This window comes from Passer montanus, unplaced genomic scaffold, assembly GCF_014805655.1.
Source record: "Passer montanus isolate IOZ18808 unplaced genomic scaffold, ASM1480565v1 scaffold37, whole genome shotgun sequence".
Lineage (NCBI taxonomy): Eukaryota > Metazoa > Chordata > Aves > Passeriformes > Passeridae > Passer > Passer montanus.
Window position 1 is genome coordinate 7,916,798 of NW_024368485.1, and position 20,204 is coordinate 7,937,001.

General features: G+C 44.2%; 1 protein-coding gene across 3 annotated transcripts in view; it reads left to right on the forward strand.

Moving 5' to 3' along the window:
• Positions 1-20,204, forward strand: part of PLCB1 (phospholipase C beta 1) — a 334,392-nt gene that overhangs the window by 187,995 nt on the left and 126,193 nt on the right. For all 3 annotated transcript variants that reach the window (XM_039716849.1, XM_039716851.1, XM_039716850.1), the window contains exons 4-6: positions 11,121-11,261; positions 17,249-17,328; positions 19,743-19,796. In XM_039716849.1, coding sequence (XP_039572783.1) covers positions 11,121-11,261; positions 17,249-17,328; positions 19,743-19,796 — 275 coding nt within the window. The remainder of the gene's footprint in view (positions 1-11,120; positions 11,262-17,248; positions 17,329-19,742; positions 19,797-20,204) is intronic.

Sequence of the window (20,204 nt, forward strand, 5' to 3'; positions counted from 1 at the left end):
GAAAGGGGGAGCACAAAGTGTGGCCTGGAGTTTGTGCAGGAATTTTCCAGCCTCCTCTACTCTTTTCTGGACTCCTTTCTCCTGCCAAGCCTATTTACTTGTCATCCCCCAGCTAAAATTTTATTTTTATCATTGAAAATTAACTGCTTGGGTAGTTTATACACATCAAAGTGTGGTTTATTTTCCATTGCCTTTAAGGCCTTTTTATCCTTCAAGTTGGAAAGCTTCTTATCTAGATGAAACAGCCTTAAATGGCTGGATTTAGTTCATTAAATTCTTGGATAACTGGGAGTCTGTCTGGCACTTAGCAAGTGAAATTAGGAAGAGAACTGCTGATCCACCCTCTGAATGTAGGAAATTGAATTCTTTGCAAGCTGCCATGATTTGTACGAGGAGCTTTAAAAACAATTAATCATGGTTAAGCTTCCTCTGCCAATTTTTTACCCTTTCTCTGCTCCTGAAAGTCCAGGTGAACCTCTTGGAACTGAGGAGACGTGTTAGGTTTGTGCTTTAGGGCAGCATTCCCCTTGTCTCTTGATTTCAGTGCATCACTGAGTCAAGGGTCACGTGAGGTTCTGGGGTGAAAAATGTTCTTTGTCCCCTTGTGCTTTCCCAAAGTTTAATTCTTTCTGCTGCGGAAAAGAGCCAGCCATGGATATCAGGGATGCAGAGGATGCAGGGAGAGCTCTCTGCTTCCGGAAGAGCAGCTGTCCCTGCTGCTTTCCCTGTGAACCGTGAGGAAAACTGATGGAATTGGAGAAGTTTGAAGGACCAGGTTTGGTGCAGTTGTCTTAATGCTCTGCATCTGCAGATGTACAGGCAGCAACGTGTATTTATGAGTGAATTTTGGTTCTAGAACTCATGTGAATAATTCAGATGCCCAAAACTGCTCACTTAAAAGTTTGCATCTGGTTTTTTTTGGGACCATTTCCATCACTTTCTGCTTGCATTGATTTTTCCTCTTCCATGTCTTGGTATTCTCACGTTGTTTGGCTGCTCACAAATATGTGATTTGTGACACTCAGGATGTTCTCCAAGTGATGTGATGTGTTCTGCAGGCTTGATTTAAAATTGATCCAGCCACCCTTTTTATATTCCCTTCCCCAATTCATTCTCAAGACTGTGGAGTACAAAACCAATGCCTTAAAATGATGTCCATGGCATCCCTTGGAGAATTCCCCTGTGCAGCTGCTTGCCAGAGCCATCAGTGCTTGGGTGTCCTTTTCCCAGCAGGGACTGAACACGTTTCCTGTACTTCACAGGAGGTGAAATTAATCTGTCATTAAACCACCCAAACCCTGTGTCTGCATTTATTCACTGTTGTCTCTCCCTCCTCAGCCAGCAAAACATATTTGTGGTTCTTACTCATGCTTCTTGTAGATTTTACTTCTTTTTTTTTTTTTCTTCAGTAATCATGTTGTCTTCTAAACCAGGAACTTATTTCTAGGTTTGGTTTTGTTTTAATTTTTTTTTTATTTTTTTAATTTTGGGTACTTATTTTAAAAGTTAAAATGTACTTAGAGAAAATCCTCCTCTCTGGAATAAATAGAAACTGACCAAGTTTTAAAAGGAAGTCTTAATTTGATTTTTATTATACGTGACTTTTTCTCTGTTAACTTTGCCATCTGAGGCAGTGGCATCTGCCATATGATTTTGCCATGTGGTTTTCAGCTGATTTCATGGATTTTCAGAGTCAAGTCCCTTGGCCTTGTGGCCCCCTGGCTGCAATTCCCACTGAGCTGGGCTGTCACCAGGACAGCTCCTTCAAGATCTGCAGGGAATGAGTTCATCTCCGTGGGCTAATTTGGCAGCAGTTTGTTGGTGTCAAGTGTGTGTATTTATTTCTGGTTCTGCACAAGCTGCAGGAAGGTTTCGTGACACAGGACAGTGCAGGACAGCTCATCATTAGCCATCAATAATTAATTAGGTGTGCCATTAAGAGCCTGTTCTGAGCTCACAGCCTGATTTGCAGGAGCTGAGTGTTTGCTGCAGCCCAAGAAGGAAACAATTTCCACCTCTGTTGCATCATCTTTGAAATGGTTTATTTTTCTTTCCTGTGCTGCAAATTAGTTTCCTAGAATTAAATACTTTAAGGTAATGGGAGCAGTGAGTGTTTACAATAATTAAAATCAGGTAAATTGAAACCTTTAGCATTAAGCATCCCATGTGACTTTGTAATTGAAAAAAATGACACCAAAATGTGTCTCTCAGGCAGGTAAGAGTGAACAAAATATTGCTGGCATGGCACTCAGGCTCTTTTCTTGGTTTTTTAGAATTTGTTTTTCCCTCTGCTGATCGGTGTGTCTGAAATGTTGCAATAATAAGCAGCTCGTTAGTCAGATGTTTTCAATTCTGGCTCTCTGGTTTCATCTGCTCTGGCTGTGCGGGGTGGGTAGTTGGTGCAGGCAGCATTTCAGACATGATGTACACATTTCCACCAGCTCAAAACCAAAGTAATGCATTAAAATGCCAGTGCTTGTCCTGCAGCCCTGGTGGGGCTCTCCAGAGCAGCGTGCTGGGATTCCCACAGTGCTCTCATCCAGCTGCTTTCAAACAGCTCAGATTTTGACAAATTCAGATAAATGAGGAGCTGATTGTACCCCAACCTCTGAAGTAACACTGTTAAAATAACTCCACACAGCAATTCCGAATTGGAAGAACAATGCATGTGAGATTTACAGATAAGTGAAAATTAAGCTGCTGTTCCAGCTATTCCTGCCCTTGGGTGCTGTGCAAGTTGCTGTAGAAATCATTTCATTTAAAGACTTTTTATAGGTTTTTCAATAGTCTCATACAGACCAAAGAAAACGAGTTCATAAAAGTGGCATGAAAATGAGATGAGTTTCTTTTTGCCACTGTCTGTTCATCTCTTCCGTTAAAATTAAATTGGAGAAAAACTCGTGGAATTTTGAGGAAGAAAGAGCAAAGAAGGGAAGTGTGTGTGTTTAAAGGTTATCTTTATAATAATGAGCCATCTGCAGCTGATAAAAATTGGTAAAAAGTGTTCATGAGTTAGAGAACACCTAGAGGAAGGTTGTGAATGGTTGTAGCTGCTTGGTATTTCACCTTTATTGAGTTGGCATCAATATAAATTGAGATTTACACTGTGATATGTAAAGTTTTGTCATGTTAATCACAACCATATCCAAAAGCACTGAAAAACACCACATTTGGTCTGATTTTACTTAGATGGTTTATACTGTCACTTGTTTTTTGTTAGAACACACAGTCTTGCAAACAATTTAAAACTCAAATACCACGAGCCTCGAAAAAAACATCTTGAGAAATATGAGCGTTAGGATGGAAAACGAAAATAAAATCCAGGCTGAATATTTGTTTAATGTTCTGTCACAAGAGCATGAGAGACCCAGGGAGGCTGGATTGGGATCACTGGAACTGTGAGAAAGGTCAGGAAAAGAGGAATGAGGTGGCCCTGGGCTTTTCCTCAGCACGTGCAATTAATTCACTTTATTTCAGATAAAATCCTGGTTTCACTGTGGATGCCATAGATATCCTGTGGGCATCTCTCTCCCTTCCCCAGAAATGAATCTGATTTTGTACTCTCAGCAGTACCTTCACCAAAACTGGCTCTGAATTACCATCAGTGAATTTGCAGTGCTGTCCCCAGTAAACCTTGGCAGCACATCTGGTACAGAAATCGTGGTGCCAGTGAAAATGGTAGGTGGAAAGAGACCTGTGAGCCTGGCTGTGCAGCACATCAGCTGCTGCCTGCAAGGGATGCATCCTGTCCTCCTGGCGGGGTGGCTGCCACAGGACTGCCAGGTTGTCTGGGGGGTGTCCCAAAGTGTTACAAAAATACTGATTTATCACGTTTGATCTTTTTAAATAACCCGTGCCTTGCAACATAGGAAGTCAGCATGAATTCATCCTGCATTTTCAGAGCTCACAGTTAGAATTATATTTGGAAATGGCTGTGACTGTTTGACACAGTCCTCTCTTTTCCAGAGTTCTTCAGGCAGAGATGGGCTTCCCTCTTATTCCTTTGCCAAAGAAAAATATGGATTAAGCTGGCACGTGCTCTCTCTGCCTCAAAAGCTGTACATCACAGAAAATGAAGTATCTTCACTCTTTTCATAGCCTGGTCCTGGTAAACTTGATGTATTGATGTTCTTACTTCAAGCATGGAATTGGATTAAGCTATTTTAGGAAAAACAGCCATTGTTCTGGAGCAGGTGTTTCACAGGGAAGGTTAATCAGCATTGACTGCTGGAGGTGTGATTTATGGCACCCTGTCCTCCCTGATCATATCTGTGGGAAGAGCAGCCCTGGGGTTTTAGTTACATCTGAGGTGTTTGGGATTGCTGCACGTACCAGATCTGCAGGAGTCAGTGGATGCCTTGCATCTCCTTCCCCAGGGACTGACTAAAGCATTTCTGACTCCTTTTACCTCATGCTGTGTCATATGTCAGAAATATCCCACTGTGTTAACTGAGCAGATGGTCACATTGAGCCCGGTTGAGATGATTGAGATTATTTTTTAAAGAAACTTCCTCTTGTTTTGTGCACACTGACTTGGTTTGCACAGAAATGATGTCTGGATGACTTGGGTGTTTAAACAAGATCCTGGCTCTGTTTCTGTGCATAGGTAGCTATGGTGATATCACGCCAAATTTGGAACCCATTCTGAAACCTCAGAAAGGAGGAGAACTTTATTTGCAAATATTTTGGTTATATCTTGATCTGATACTCTTTTGTGAAATGTGTGAAGACATTATTTGTATTGGAACCATACTGCAGTGATTGTTAGGCTAAATAGATTTAATGACAAGGATTTTGGTAAGGATAGCTTGGTACAAATAAATCCATTTAGCTATCAAACTTCCTGTGCATTGTGTGTAATGAAAGAGAGTTTGGAGAACACTGCTTTCAGTATCTTTGATATCTTAATTGGAGTCTGTTTATTTCACATGGCTGTCATTGAGACAGACAGACAAAATGCTGTCACTGAGTTCTGAGATGTGGTTCCTGTGTATGGACATTCTCCTTGATCAGAGAGAGGGATTGCTGGAAGACAAACTTGAGAGTTTTGACTTTGCTCTCAACAAAGGAGAGAAGATTTCTCTGGAGGATGAGTCTGTCCACGCACTTGATGGGGAGCTCCCAGTGATGTGTGACACCAAGGGAATTTGAAGCAGCTGTGAGATCTGTGTGGGGATTGTTAGCAGCGACTTTCAGCTGGCTAAAAAGGACATTTTGCTTCTGAGGGTCAGGCTGGTGCACACACAAAGATGAGAAGCAACTCGGGTATCATCATGGGCCCCAGGAGCCTGGCAGAGCAGAGCTGTGTGCTTCAGGTGCCACAGGTGGTACCAAGTAATTCTGAGAGCCTCAGAAAGCAATTCCTGCCTTCAGTTTGTTCTGGGCTGGCAGCTTGCACTGAGGAGTTTGGTTGGGTCTGCAGCAGAGCTGGGGCTTGGCAACTCAGCTGAATCCTCAGCTGGCCACAGGGCTGAGTGCTGTGATTTTAGGAGTCACTTTTTGTTTCCTATTTGACTGCCCCTAAACCAGCAACTTACCTGGTGCTTAAATGTTAAGAACTGGTATTTTGAAATCTGGGTCAAATGTATGAGATAGCCATGCTATCTATATATATGCATGTATATATATATTTTTTTGTTGATAAACACTCTGTGATAAGGAGCTCTTGAAGACAAGGCATTGTTCTATTTGTAGAAGTTCTGTGGGAGTTCTGCCTTCAATGGAGTCACAATATAAAGTCCTAATTTAGCAAGGTTCTTTGTTTAATTTAGGCCTCAAACTCCAGTGTTTCCTGGAAGACTCTTTGCATATGTAGGTAGCTTCTTTCCTCCCCTATAGTCCCTCTTCTGGGGTACATACTGAGCTAGAAAAATACAGATGCACTTTTGAATGCTTGGAAATCCCACTTTGATGAGCAGAAAACTAAGATGAAAATTAGTTTGTTTCAAGTCTCTCCTGAAGTTATCAGGATATAAATGCAATGATTTGGGATCATGATAGTTACAGGTAGTGATGCAGACTGATAGAGAATTCTGTGCAGGGTATTCTGAAGTACCCTATAGCTCTGTAAAATAGTTTTGAGAGATTTTTGCACTGTAAATTAATGTCTTCACCAAAACTTCCCAATATTTAGTTGCACACCTGTTTCAGCAACCCAAGAAGTTTGTGATTCTCTGGGTAATCACCTGGCTTGGCCATCACATTATCTGTAAACATCAAACCCAGGAAAACCTTCTGCATTGGGCAGATTCCTTTCCCTTTTAAAGGGATCAGAAGCTGCTCTCCAAGATGGTGCTGCTGGTGCCTTTGGAGGCTGCCCTGGAGCAGAGGCTGGACAGAGCTACAGAATAAAGCCGGGATTGATTCCAAGGATCTCCTCCATGGATGCACCTTGGGCAGCACCAGAGCCCAGCCAGGGCTGCCCCCAGGATGAACCCAAATGGCCCCAAAATGCACGAGCGCTGCCGGGGTCTCTCCCTGGGCTCAGCTCTGCTCCATGTGCACATTGCAGTGCAGTGTCCAATCCCACTGCAGCCCCTGCAGTCCCACCCTGCTTGTTTTTCTCTCTGCAGCCCACGGGGTTTGTGCTCCTGGGCTGAGATTGGGATCATTTGTCCTTGGTGCCCAGCTGGAGCAGGAATTGTTTTGTCTCCCTGCTCTGGGCACAGAGCTCTCCATCCCATAATATGGAGCCCAGACCCCCACACTAAAGCAGCTCAGAATGTGAAAAGCAGAAAAACCAAACCTGAGGCATCACTGCAGCTTTGGGAAGCATCAGTGAGCAGGGGGGCTGACCTGCTGCTCCCTGGTGTGTTGAAATCAGCATTCGAGTGCCACAGAACCTCGTGGCAGCCTTTTATAACTGCGTGTGAGAGAACCAGAGTGTTTCCACAGGCAGATGGTGTGTTGCAGGTTTTCAGAATTAAAAACAGTTTAAAGAGCTGGTGATACTAATAAAAGATGTTATGGCATTTGCTGTGCTGTGCAGAGCACACACTAATTGGGATTTCAGGGTTAGGACCTACATTTTAATAACAGCAATCACAGTGGCAAGCAGGGATTGTAATGTGGCTGAGGTGCCTTTCTAAGTTTATGTTATTCTTATGATTTCCAGTGAAAAGGAAATACAGCAGGAGAAAGTTAGGGAGGTCTGATTGAAATCTATTTTTATCCATCTGTCTACAGGACCCTGGTTTCTAACAAAAAGTCATTATTTTGCATTTGTTCATGAAAATGGTAGGACTTCCATAAGCTTTTATTTTTTATGTTTCTAGTTTATTTTTTTCTCTATTCTCTCTTTATTTCCCATTGTTCTAAGATATATTTTCTTTGATAAGTTTCCCAAGACAGCAGAACCAAATAGGGAAGATTTTTTTCCAATGAGCAGATAATCCTCTGACCAACCTTAGCCTCAATTTGACATGACTAATTTGATTTTTCATAGATGCTGAATTTCCTCGTGCTGCCAACACCATCCTTATCAGCTCCTCACCTCCTTTGCCTGCTCACAAATTCCATCTCCCTCTGGGAATTTAAGCAGCACTGACCCATCCAACACTGATTTTCCTGACCTATTTCCAGGGCAGTCTTCAGGCACCTTCAGTCTTTGAGCTGAAGCTCCTACCAGACTCCAGTGGAAGGGAAAATCCAAGCTGATCCCTTTTGACTGCAAGAAGCAACAGGAAACATCAAAGACTTAAAATATTGAGCTACAAAGGGAACTTGGATGAGTTATGTGGGTGTTGCCAATGGCTGCTGTTTATTTGCCATCCCATGGCTGTGCTCCCAGACTTCAGCAGCTCAGGTGTTCCAAAAGTTACTGTAATCAATATTAAATAGGTGTAATTCTTCTGAATGCCCAAAAAAAAGAGCTCAGTGTGTTGCTAATTAGACCCCAGTTTAGCAAAGAGCTTATCCCAAAAACCAATCTGTCCACTCGAGCCAGTGTATGAAACACAACCCCAACCAGCAGCAGGCTTTCCAGTGTCATTCCCAGAAATGGAATCACCAAAGTCAATCCAGTTTACATAAAAGAAGCTAAATTTGGGCTTGCTGCTTGGTTTGTGGTTTTTTTCCCCATGTGGTTTCCTGCCATCTCCACGGGAAAACCTGCTGACATTTTCAAAAGGGCTTTGATTCATAGAGCACTGAGTCTTCAAGATGGTGATCAAGGATGTTTTGCTCATCTCCTTCGTAGCAAAGGGGAGCTGAGGAACGAGGAGTGAATGTGGGAGCTGGCAGTGGGCTTTGGTGTGTGAGAACTTCAGATCCAAGCACTAATTATGACCTAGATATCAGCTAAGGGTGAGGTTGTCACTGACAAGCTCAGGTCTGTCACCCCTGAAGGGCAAATACCTCCATGGCAGGGGTCAGCAAGGGTGTGAGTCATGTTAGCATCCAAAATATTCTCTTGCACTGAACTTAAAAATAGAAAATATAAAAAAGAAATACTAAAAAATAGCTATTAATATACGTCTTTGGGGTGTGTGGGGCCCACAGCTGTTGCTCTGAGATTGCCCAGGACTCGTGGTGTGTTCCCTTTATTAGCAGCTGCTGGATGGTGGCTGGACAGTGCACTGCTCTAATGGACTGTGTGCTTCCAGCTTTGCCAGACAAGCCTTAAACAGAGCAGAGAAATTCACATTTTAGCCATTCAAACACAAAGACAACGATCTGTCTAACTGCTTGCTTGTAAAACCTGGCAAAAAAGTCTTGGATTTGGAAAACCAAATCCACACACACATTGCTTGATTTGCCACTTATTTGCACTTCTGAAAACAGGGCTGGTGCCCAATAACTTCTCTTCTGATGAATTTCCTTGGAAAAAGCATCTCAGTTCAAATAAGTTTCTTTCTTTATGCTGTGGTACGTGGCTAATGCTTCTCCTGGTCCAAGTGGAGTGTGATTCATCCTGAGACATCCCTGGCTGGGTGTAAACACAGAAGAAGGAGGTTACCTTCCCTCTTCTTTTGTGGCTCCCACTGCAGCCCATCATCCGGCGTGGAGCTGGGAGCAGGAGGCTCAGCCAGGGAGGGAGGGAGCAGGGGCTGTGGGGTGGAGGAGGGAAGCAGAGACACAATCCCCCTCTGTCTGAGCCAGGAAGAATGATGCTGTTCCCAGACAGGCCCTTGAGCAGAGGCATTTATCTGTCTGATTTGGGGGTTGGGACGGCACAGGGCAAGAAGGAGATGGATTCTCATCTCCCAGAGACATAAAACAAAGCTTTGAAACATGCAGCCTGTAAATAAAAGAGAAAGGAACCCATCCACTAATACACCATGACTGACTTAGCAACTGCAGGGCATTTCTCTAGCTCTTCTCCCAGATCTAAATGATACCATTTCTTTGTCTTTCTCCTTTGAATCCTCATCTCTGAAACACATCTACTATTTTTGTATCCCCCTCCTGTTTTTCTCTCCTGTGAAAGGCTGTGATTAACTTGTTTACCCACGAAACCATCTTTGTCTCAGAGCACAATGATATTCACAATTTGCAGGGCCCTTAAATAGGATTATTCTGTCTGTTCTCCTGTAACACTTGGCATCATACCCAGTATTTAAAGAGGCTCAGCACTTATGATAGACAGCCTTGTACTTTCTTTTCAGTTTCTACCTCATGCTCCAAAAATGTTTTCCTAAATCTGGTGAAGTGCTTGGTGAATGCACACACAGCTCCATTGCCTCCCAGAAGGTATGATACCAATCAGGAGATGCCCTTTAGATTGATGTCTTGTTGGTACAGGATTTCCTGCAAGATCCATGAAAAATGGCCCTTTTTATCATCTTAACCTTGTTATTTTAAATTTAATTGGTATCAGTTGGTGGAAATTTAGATACTTACTCAAAAAGTTATTAAATATTAAGAATACCACAAATATGCAGGCAGTGTGGGGAGAAGGTTCATGGGAGAGTGAAATTCAAAGTGCAGTGCATTTATTGTGTCAGTTTTGCAATAACTTGATCTCTGCACAGCCTCTGCCATCCCACAGGGATTCTACTTGTGTTTTAGTTTCTGTAGGAGACTGAGCACTCTTGCCTTCGAGGAAAGCTGAGCTTTCACATTACACAGGCCCTGTCCAAAGGGCTCAATCCAGTCGTGCAGGGCAGCTTGTCATCTGTCTTCATCCACTTCACCACGAGGCCAGGGACCCATTTTCTTCATTTCAGACACACTGAGGGTTTCTTGGGAATGGAGCAGCCTCATGGAAATGAGCAGAGTCACCGAATAACCTGAGGTTTTTACTCACGTTTGGGTTGCCAGTGGGGCTGAGGTTCAGGCTGTTAATAGCTGATAAAAGTCCTTGAATGCACCTTTCCTTCAGGGGAGTGTTAGCTGGTGACTCCTCTGCCAGGCTGGACAAGGTGCCCACGGAAGGGGTTGTCACCATCCCCAGAGGGGTGTAACAGACCTGTGGATGTGGCATTTGGGGACATGGGTCACTGGTGGCTGTGGCAGTGCAGGGGGAGCAGCTGGATGCTCTCAAAGGTCTTTTCCAACCTAGATGAGTCTATGATTCTGTATTGGATACAAACAGGGGGAAAAAGACTAAAAGCTAAATCTAAATGGAATATAACTAATAATTTCAATAATACATGACTTGTTGAACAAGAAGAAGAAAGAGGAGGGCAATGCCAAAATTCCGTTACCCATTTCACAGAGTTTCAGAAAGTTAATTCCAGCAGTCTTCTTAATTCCTTAGGAAAAACTAAGTTCTCATTTTTAGTTTTATCTAAAATCCATTAATATCACTGCCGAGGACAGTAGCCTTTGGACAGATTGTGTTGTTTTGACAAGCAAGACAGTTTGTGTTTGCTTGATTTCTGCAGCAAAATAACTGAAAATAGGAATGTGCAGCCATCAGCTGGACAGCTCTGAGCCTGTACAGCACCAACACAGAGCTCAAAGGCTTTGGGGGATTTACAGCAGTGATTTCCTTTTTATTCTGGGTTAATAACTTTAAGTATTTTAGTGAGTCATTAACCAGATGAGAACCAACAGGCCGACACGTTCGAAATGCTCAGAACGACGGAGATTTCCCAAGTGGAGGTTTGCCGTTTTCGCCCCTCTTTCAGTGCCATGTATTTGCAGCAGGTTTGATCCCTGGGTGTTGTGCCCCGCAGGACCCGAAGCTGCGCGAGCTGCTGGACGCTGGCAACGCCGGGGGCCGGCTGGAGAACCGCATGATCACCGTGGTGTACGGCCCAGACCTGGTCAACATCTCCTACCTGAACCTGGTGGCGTTCCAGGATGACATCGCAAAGGTAACGCACCTGCAGATGGGAGCTGGCAGGGCAAATTCAGCCTGTGGCAGCAGTGCTTTCAGTTAGGGATAACTGAGCTAAAAGTGGGAGTTGCTGTGAGAAGAAGCACAGTTCTATTCCAGAGCTGGGCCACTCAGTTCCCACGAAGAAATGTGCAATCTTTTTTTGTTTTGTGGTGTTTTTTTTCTCAAGGAGTTTATTCAGCAAGATTTATGTCCCTGGTAAGTGGGCTCATGTTCAGAACGTTGCTTGTAGAGCCCAAATAATCACAGTAAAAATAGTGCTACACACAAATTTGAACTCAGGAGTGAGGTGTTGCACTGTGGCTCCCCAAACACACATCAGTATTTCAGGAGGAGCATCGCATTTTGCCTGCTGATAGCCCTTGACAAGACTTTTTTTTCCTTAGAAAAGTAGAAATACTTTTCTAAGGCTTTTTTATTGCCTTAGAAAAGTATTTTTTTCTGTGTAGGTCCATCAGTTTCCTTTGTCCAGTTCACAACATAAAACTACACTTAGTACGTTTGGGTTTGGGTTTTTTCCTCCTTTTTCCAATTTCTCTACCATTCAGTTCTGTTTAATGAAGTGGGAACTTTTGCTTTATCTATTTCAAGCAGACATCCCAAAGCTTCTCCTCTCTCCACTCCCACTCATGTGGGCAGGCTCTGCTCCCAGCCTGCAGACATCCACGCACAGAACAATTCCCACAGGGCATTTTTACATCCTAGGCTTCACCACACTGGCTGGAAAGAGGTTCTCTGCAGCCTGCTGGCATTTAGCAACAACAAGGATTATTTTGTCACCTCACAGGCAACAAGGATGGTTAGGCCAGGTGCAGAAAGGTCACAGGATGAAAGTCTTCAGCAAGGAGGGGACATTTCTGCTTGCCAGATTCCCATTTCTGCTAATCTTCTTTAGCCAATTGGCAAAACCATGATTTCCAGTTTTTCTTTGACATGGAAGAATAGAGGCAGAAGGAGTTTGTGGTGGTCCACGAAGAGCTGAGAGGGAAGTGCTTGAAAATGCAGAGCTCTACAGGGTGAGAAATCTTAACACTGCAGAAATGAAAGCAATTGAAATAACTCTGCAGGAGAAAAAAAGGAGCTCTGCTTATGAAGGAAAATGAAAAGGTATGCTAAAGCTTTACCAGCAGAAATTGCTGTCCCTTATCAAGGAGCAGGGAAAATCACCCACATCAGAAGCTTATGTCCTTCTGTTTCACTTCCCTGTCTAGCCAGCAGTCAGTGAGCCATAATCTATTTGCTAAAACAGCACTGAAATGGGTATTTTAGGGCTATTTTCTCTTTGATAATGGAACCTTAAAGTGGATAAAATAATATTTTGTAAAAGCTTGGCTGCTCTAAATCTTGAGTAACTCCTACCATCCGAGTAACTAGGAATCTGAGTCTTCCTTTTTATTTGTAAATGCAGTAGAGCAAATAAATTAATATTTGATCAGCTGTGGCCTGGGAATGCAATTTTTCAGGCATTGCAGATTAACTGTGTGTGCTTTGAGGTCATGTTAAATATCCTGATGATTGAATCAAAACAGTTTTGATCACTGTTGAACACATCTAAAAATTCCTCCCTTTTTAACCTGTTTACCAACTCTATATGAGCCAGAACACAAAATTTGGTCTTCATTGTCTCTGAGCCCCATGCAGTGACTCAGAGCAAGTGCAATAAATGAGCACATCAGGCACAAGTCATCTCTCAGGGAGCTCTGGGGAGCAATGACAGTACAAGACATTTTCAGCACCACACTTGCAAATTTTGACCCTTCTGATGTTGCAGGGAAAGCAAGTGCCATAGAAATCTCTCCCACCTTTCCTTTTCAGTGCATGAATATTTTTGGGTTAACCCTTTGTTTGGGATAACTTGTTTTTCAAGTGCTGACCAGCCCTCCCTTAAGGAGAAAGGCACAGTAAGCTGTAATGGTCTTAACGAGGCAGTTAAAATCATAAATTAGAGGATTTTCTCCCTTTGCAGAGGGCTGCCTTTTCTGCTACAAGCTCTGCTTGTCACATCCACTGGCCAAGTTATGGGAGAAGTAGGAGAATGCAACTCTTGGGTTATCCAGCTTGCCTCAGTGCACTACATAGAAATGTCAGTGTGCTGGGTTATGTTTGTTCCTCCAGGAGAAAGTCACTGGTGCTTAAAGCACATCAGTGATGAGCTGAGGGCACCTGCTTTGATCAAAGAATGCAGCTTGAAATTCATTAGGCCCTGGTCTAAGGGGCAGGCAGGAAGGTGTGTCGTGCTGGGGGGAGAAGCAGCACTGAGAGAGCACTCACTTGTTTTCAGCTGAGAGTGCCTGTCAGGGGTAGGATTTATTTGTGAGCACCCACAGATTGCTGCAGAAGCAGCAGAGTTTATTCTCAAACCCTGTTCTGAGCAAACGCTCCTTTTCTCTCTCTCCATTCCCAACAGGAAGAAATCCAGCCCATCAACCTCTGGCTGCTCCTATAGCAGTTCACTCTCTTCCCAAATCCAGCAGATCCAGGAGTGAGCATCTCCTTGTTCCCTCCTCTTCCCTCTGGCTCTCTTTGGTGCCTCTCATGGCAGCCCTTTTCTCTCTGCACTGCCAGTCCTGGCCATGCAGGCCCCTGTCCAGAGCCACAGGAAATCTTTCTGCTCAGTCTGATGAGCTTTGGCTAAAATGCATCACTAAGAGCTGATGAATTCCTCCATAAGTAAAACGATGTCATCAAGGATGATTCACAAGTAACACTGTACTATTCTTTCCAGCATACATCTTTCTTTTTCTAGCTTCCCCGGTGTATGCAAGAGCTTGATCAGTAGAAGAAAGTAAATTCACATCCATTTGATATGGCTTTTTTTAAAATTAAATTCTGAAAGTGTAGAATTTCAGCAGCTTGCTTTGTTAACCTCCCACCAAAAAGAAATGTGTGAGGAACATTGCCTTCATACGTTGTGTGATTTGAAGGAAGTGTTTTCAAGGCTCTGTGCTGCCTTTTCTTATGAAAAAGGTCTCCTCTCTTGTGTTGCACTGAATGTTGTGTGGTATCCTGATGCATGCAGAGAGATGACTGCACTGACAGCACATTTCCAGAGGAGCTGCTGCTCGTGTGCTACCTGCAAAGCTCTGAACAGCTGAATGACTTGTCAGCAAAGGTCACAGGAATGGCAGAAGATGAACTGGCGTGGCAGGACACAGCCAGCAGGGGATCAAGTCCAGGAAGCTCCCTCTTAGCATGAGGGATGTGGCTTGCTTGGAGTTGAAGATCAGCAGCTCAAGTCCTTCTGCTCTGATAAGGGATCAGTGCTGGGTTTGCTGGCCCTGCTGCAGCCCTGTTGGAAAAAGCCCAGATTTCTATTTTCCTGTTGTATCACGTCTGTGCAGAGGCTGCTGTTTGCTCTCCATCCCTTGGGGTGCTCTCCCTGAGCTCTGCCTGCTGGATTCACAGCTCTCTGCATGCAGCAAACCCCAGGAAATGGAGCCTTTTGGTAGCTGAAGCAGCAAGGCTCCCCTTGGCTCACAGCTTGCTGAGAGCCGAGCTCTGCCTGCTGGATTCACAGGTTTGGGGTGTGGGCTCTGCTCTCTGCATGCAGCAAGCCCAAGGAAATGGAGCCTTTTGGTAGCTGAAGCAGCAAGGCTCCCCTTGGCTCACAGCTTGCTGAGAGCCCAGCAATGTCAGTCCCCAGCATCTCTTTATTTGTTAAGCTCTGTCCCCAGTGCTGTTGCTCCCCCTCCTGCCAGGGGCTCAGATCAGTGGCTGCAGAGATGATGTGATCCTTGGCAGAGTCTCTGATCTTGGCTTTTTGGCTGGGGCTCTGGGGTGGCTCACCCTAAAATTGGAGAGGCAATGAGCCCAGTGTTGCTTGACCTGGTTAGGAATGGCTCAGCCTGCAGGTAGCCCTCAGAACGTTTGGCAAGAGCCATGGGGTTGCTTTGGAGAGCCAGGAAAAGCCAGCAAAGGAACAGAATGGAACAAATGGCAAGGCTGCTTATATAAATAATGTGTGTGACAGGCACATAATGAGTGAGTTCCCCTTACATTCCTGTCAACAAGCATTCGGACAAAGGAAAGGAAGAGCTGGGGGTGTGGGATACTCTTGAAGTGCCCTACTTCTGTTTTACACAAAATATTTCAGCTTCAAGCCCAGCAGAAGCAGCAAGATGAAAACAGGCTATCAGGATCTGTTAAAAGCCAGTGTATTTTTGATTTCCAGATAGTATTTTGTGTTGCTGTTAGTCTCTGTGGCCGTTAGTGTCACAGGGAGAAGTCTGAGCAGCTATTATTAGTGCCTAAACAAAGCAATGTTTACAAGATGAGCCTATTTTGAGCCTGGAAAAATGAGTTGCCAAGAAGAAAAACAGATGCTGCACTTAATACGCTCTCTGTTCCAGGACTCACAGCAAAGCAGTTGTGTTGCTAACGAGCCTGACTCCTCCTCCTCTGCTTTCTCACACCCCTGATTTTTTCAAACCAGACCTAAGGAGGAAGAACAGTGAAAGAAGAGGAATGGCAGTGGTCACGAGAAGGTGGAGGGAGGGCTATGAGTAGCACTGATTTTGCCTGCAGAACAAGTGTGTGTCTGAGGGAAGAAGGTTTCTCTTCCAGAAACACCAGCCACAGGAGAGGTGCTACCTCTGGTGCTGAGGGCTGAGGTGTGAATGGGATGGGCTCCAGGACCTGAGAGCTGGAGGACATCAAAGGCCACTAAAACACTGGGCATGCAGGCAGCCTGATCCTTGGGAGCACAGCTGGGAGAGCAGTTTCAGGAGCAAGGTCTGATATCATCAGGGGAAAACCGTAGCATATAAAGAAGATGGAAAACCCCCCTGGCTTTTCAAATCAATCACCTGGTCATGTGGAAAAATGAGGCCTTTTAGGTAAAACAAGCTCTAAGCTCCAAACTGACATAGGAACATTTGTTTCGTTGGAAGTCAATGACACTTTCCATCCCTATCCATTTTTATCAGAATGGAATCCTCCTTTTTTTTTTTTAGTATATATTTTTTCTCAAGAAAAAGAAAGACCAAGGAGAAGGGAAGACTTCCCAAAGAGTGTGGCAGTGGGAATTTTGGATTTGGACTGTTATGAAAGGAAACATAACTTTAGTTTGGAACAAAACTGAAAGCTTTGTCAACTAAAACAAAAAAAAAATCACATTGTTTGAAAAGGCTTTGCTTGTTTTCTTCCCTTTCTTTCAGTGGGGGCAAACAAAGCCAATCCTAAACCACAGTTGTGATGAAAAAGGTTTGCAATTAAAGGTTGTGAATAAGCAACAGTTTGGAAAGAAAAAAGACACTGAAGCTGTCCATGAAAAGCTGTGGGAGAGACCTGCAAGGGAGGAGAGCAGCACAAACTCTGAGTCTAAACTTCAGTTTACAGTCTTGGTTCAGCCCTGCTGGGAACCCGGAAGGGTCAGGGATGCAAGGGAAGGACTGGGGCAATGTGCAGCAGCCTGGGCTGGGGGAAGGATCTGGATCCTCTTGGACATCCCTTCCAACCCAAACCATTCCATGACTCTATGGCATTTCTTCCCTCTGGGGGAAGGATCCGGATCCTCTTGGACATCCCTTCCATGGGATGTCCCAAACCATTCCATGATTCTATGGCATTTCTTCCCTACACCAGGAAGGGGGAAAAATATTTAGTGAGGGATAGGACCACAGTGTGAGGATGCACAATCAGGGAGAAAGAGTTCTTTGGAGTTGCATCAGAGTAATTGAAATGTACTCCTCTATATTTCTGCTGGCTGGGGAGTTTTTAAGCTTGTTTCTTATCTTGGATAGAGTCAGGACTTCAATTTGTAACAGTCTTCTTTTTTTTTTTTTTTTTTTTTTTTTTTTTGTAGCATGAGAAAAACAGGTCTCACAGATGAGGAGGGAAGATGTAATTGGAAAAATCAAGTTCAGGCTTTAATTAGGCCCTTTTTTTCAAAGCATAATTTTCAAAAATATGTTGCATCGTGTCAGTTTAAACTCAGCCTCATTTATTCACTTTTTCTCTTCACAGGAATGGTCAGACGAAGTGTTCAGTTTGGCAACAAATTTGCTGGCCCAGAACATGTCAAGGGACGCGTTTCTGGAAAAAGCGTGAGTGGCCCTCGATGTCACCCTGTGGGTGTTGCTCTTCCCCCTGCGTCATTTTCCTCCACGCTTCTTACTCACCTTGTCATCTATTGTTTCTGCTCTGGTGACTTGTCACTTCGGTAAACACAGGTCCTGGTTCCTGTGGTTCTAAAGAGCCTGTTATCTAGAAGTCATCTAAACAAAAATCCTTTTTAGGGTTCTCCTGGCAAGCTATTAAATCATTGCAGATAAAGTCAGGATTGAATGCTCCCTGCCCCTTGTACAGTTGTGGCTTCAGCTGTAGGCTGAAGGTCTGCATTTAAAAACAAAGAATACTCTGGACTGACTTGCTTCTGGTTTGTTTTCCTTTTTGTCTTTTATTGATAACAAAAAATAAGAGAAATGCCAGAAGTCCCTGTTCCTCAGTCCAGTCTCTCTGGTTTCCATGTGATCCAGAGAATTCGTTCCTCTGGATTGCTGGGCACAGTGGGCAGACTCTGAGTTGCTTTCCATGAAGCTGTTGGTGAGAAGGTTTGGGGTGAAAAACACACCTGAAAGGGAAGAGAGCTGAACCTGAAATTAGCAATTCTCAGCTGATGAGAGGCAGTTTCGTGGAAAGAGCTTTGAGAGCAGCGTGGCAAAGCCTGCCAGGAAGTGCTGGTGTTGAACTGGGATACTCACTGGCTGCTGGAAGAGGGGCTGCACCTTCCCCAGCCTGCTTAAAGTCAGCTGAGTGTCTCCCCCAGACACCTTTCCCTGCTCACAGCCAGGGGCTCAGTCCAGCTAAATACTAAACTTACCTTCCTCAAACCTTCTTCCCTCCAAATTAACCTCCCCTTTTCCTGGGCTTTCTGAGGCTGTGAATGGCCACTTCCATTAGCTGTACCCAGAGTCAGAACGTTCCAGAGGGCTGAGCTTGAGTCCCACAGAGCCACAGTGCCTGTTGTGGGAAGGAGGGATGTGCATCTGTGGGTGTGTGTTTGCTCCCCAAGCTGTTTGCTGCAGTCCACAGGGATTCTTGAGGCAGCTCTGAAGGGTGGGTGTTGCTGGAATACAGCATTGTGTCTGACAACGGTCTGCTGGGGCAGCAGGGATGGTTTAGGCAAACAAAACCCCAAATGGATGGCAACATTTAACATTCCCTGTTGGCCCTGCATGTTGGGAATGTGCCCACCTGAGCTGGTGACTTCCATCAGCTCCACAGGCTGGAGATGGGTTTGGAGGGGGGTTAGGTTCTACAATTGCCTGCCCCTGCAATCCCCAGGAGCCCAGTGGGCTGTGCTGCCAGGCCTGTGCTGGGGAGGGTTGGGGCTGTACCTAATGGCCCTTCCCTACCCAAATCAGGGGAGAAATGTGTCATCACACGCTGCAGCAGAGCTCCGTGTCTGGAGCTGTTCTTTGGCAGTTTTTCAAGCCATATTAATTAAAGATGAAGTCACTGGACACACTGTGTGCATTCAGTGGCAGGCAAGCATGGCATTCCTGTGTCTTTTTCCACTAATTAATAAATCACTTGGAAACCGTAAGGTTTCCCAGCTCCTCTGCACGGATGCCAAATCAGTCACTTAAGAAATGTATGACTTTGAAGATTAAATTATTTCCCCATTATAATTAGTGTACTAAGCAAAGGGTTGGTTGGAGTCCTATCAGAACCTTTTTGTTGAAAGAGAAAACCAGATTGCATTTGAGCAGAATGAAGGGTTTTTTCTTTCTGACATTCAGTTCCTTGGAGCACTGGAAGTGCAATAATAAACAGCTTTTCCCCATCTTTTGTTATTTCTAACTTCCTTGGTTATAGAGGAAAACACTCAATGTCACCAAAATATAGTCAAAATTTTGAAAAAATAGAAGGCAAAATAAAAGAAACTTTGGGTTTTTTAAAATAACTGCTGTGATTTTTTTTGTTTGTTTGTTTTAATCTCCCTCAGTGCTGGGAGTTGTGCTTGGTGACACAGTAGCACGAAAGGCTTCAGTTTCCAGAAGATGAAACTGTGGGGAGTCAAGGATTTGTGGAAATGTTCCTATCCCAGTTATCCTAGTTTTAGCATGCACTTGGTTTTTGAAGTGGTTGCTAATGGCATTTTCTGTTGGGAGGAAAAGGAAAGTTTATTAGAACCATGCAGTTTCTTCTTCTTTTGGCAGACCAGTGGGTGAAGTGAAAAAGTTGAGTTTTTTAACCAAAAAAAATGTCCTCTGAAATATTTAAGCGTTGCCACAGTTTTCACCAGCTGATGTTACTGCAAAACTCATTTGCAGTTCTCTCAGGACAGACAGTAGAAGGTTTGCAGTCAATAATGATATCCCAACATGTTTTCACACTGGGAGAAAGAGCTGAGTGGGACTTGCCACATGACCAGAGCACTAGCCCACAGCTAGGAACGGTGGAGAGGTCCTTGAAAATGCTGTAAAAATAAAGCAGGGTGCTTTTCTCTCCACAGCTACACAAAACTCAAGCTGCAGGTGACTCCAGAGGGGCGCATTCCTCTGAAGAAGTAAGTGCTGTTCCCTCCCTTACCACATGCTCTCTCTGACTTTGGGCTGTGAAGATGTGTTTGGGATGAGCATGGGACCCTGTGCCTAGAGGAATAATTTTTATAAAAGTGATGATGGGGTGTCTCTGTTCAAATGCCCTCTGGGCACAGACATCCTGCCTCTCTGTCCTGGTTCTTTCCACTTGTGAAAATTAAAAATGAAACAAAAAAAATCAGCATAATTTCTTTATCTCAGGGATATGTGAAACTAAACAGATTCAAATTGCATGTCACTGGGGGAATGAAGAGAGCAGTGATAGCTGAAATAAATAACTGCTGTGGTAGGGGCTGGTGCGGGGTAGAGTTAAACTGAGCACTGTCAAACTGCCCTCTGTCACTGAGCAGCCAGCAAATGGAAATAAATAGCTA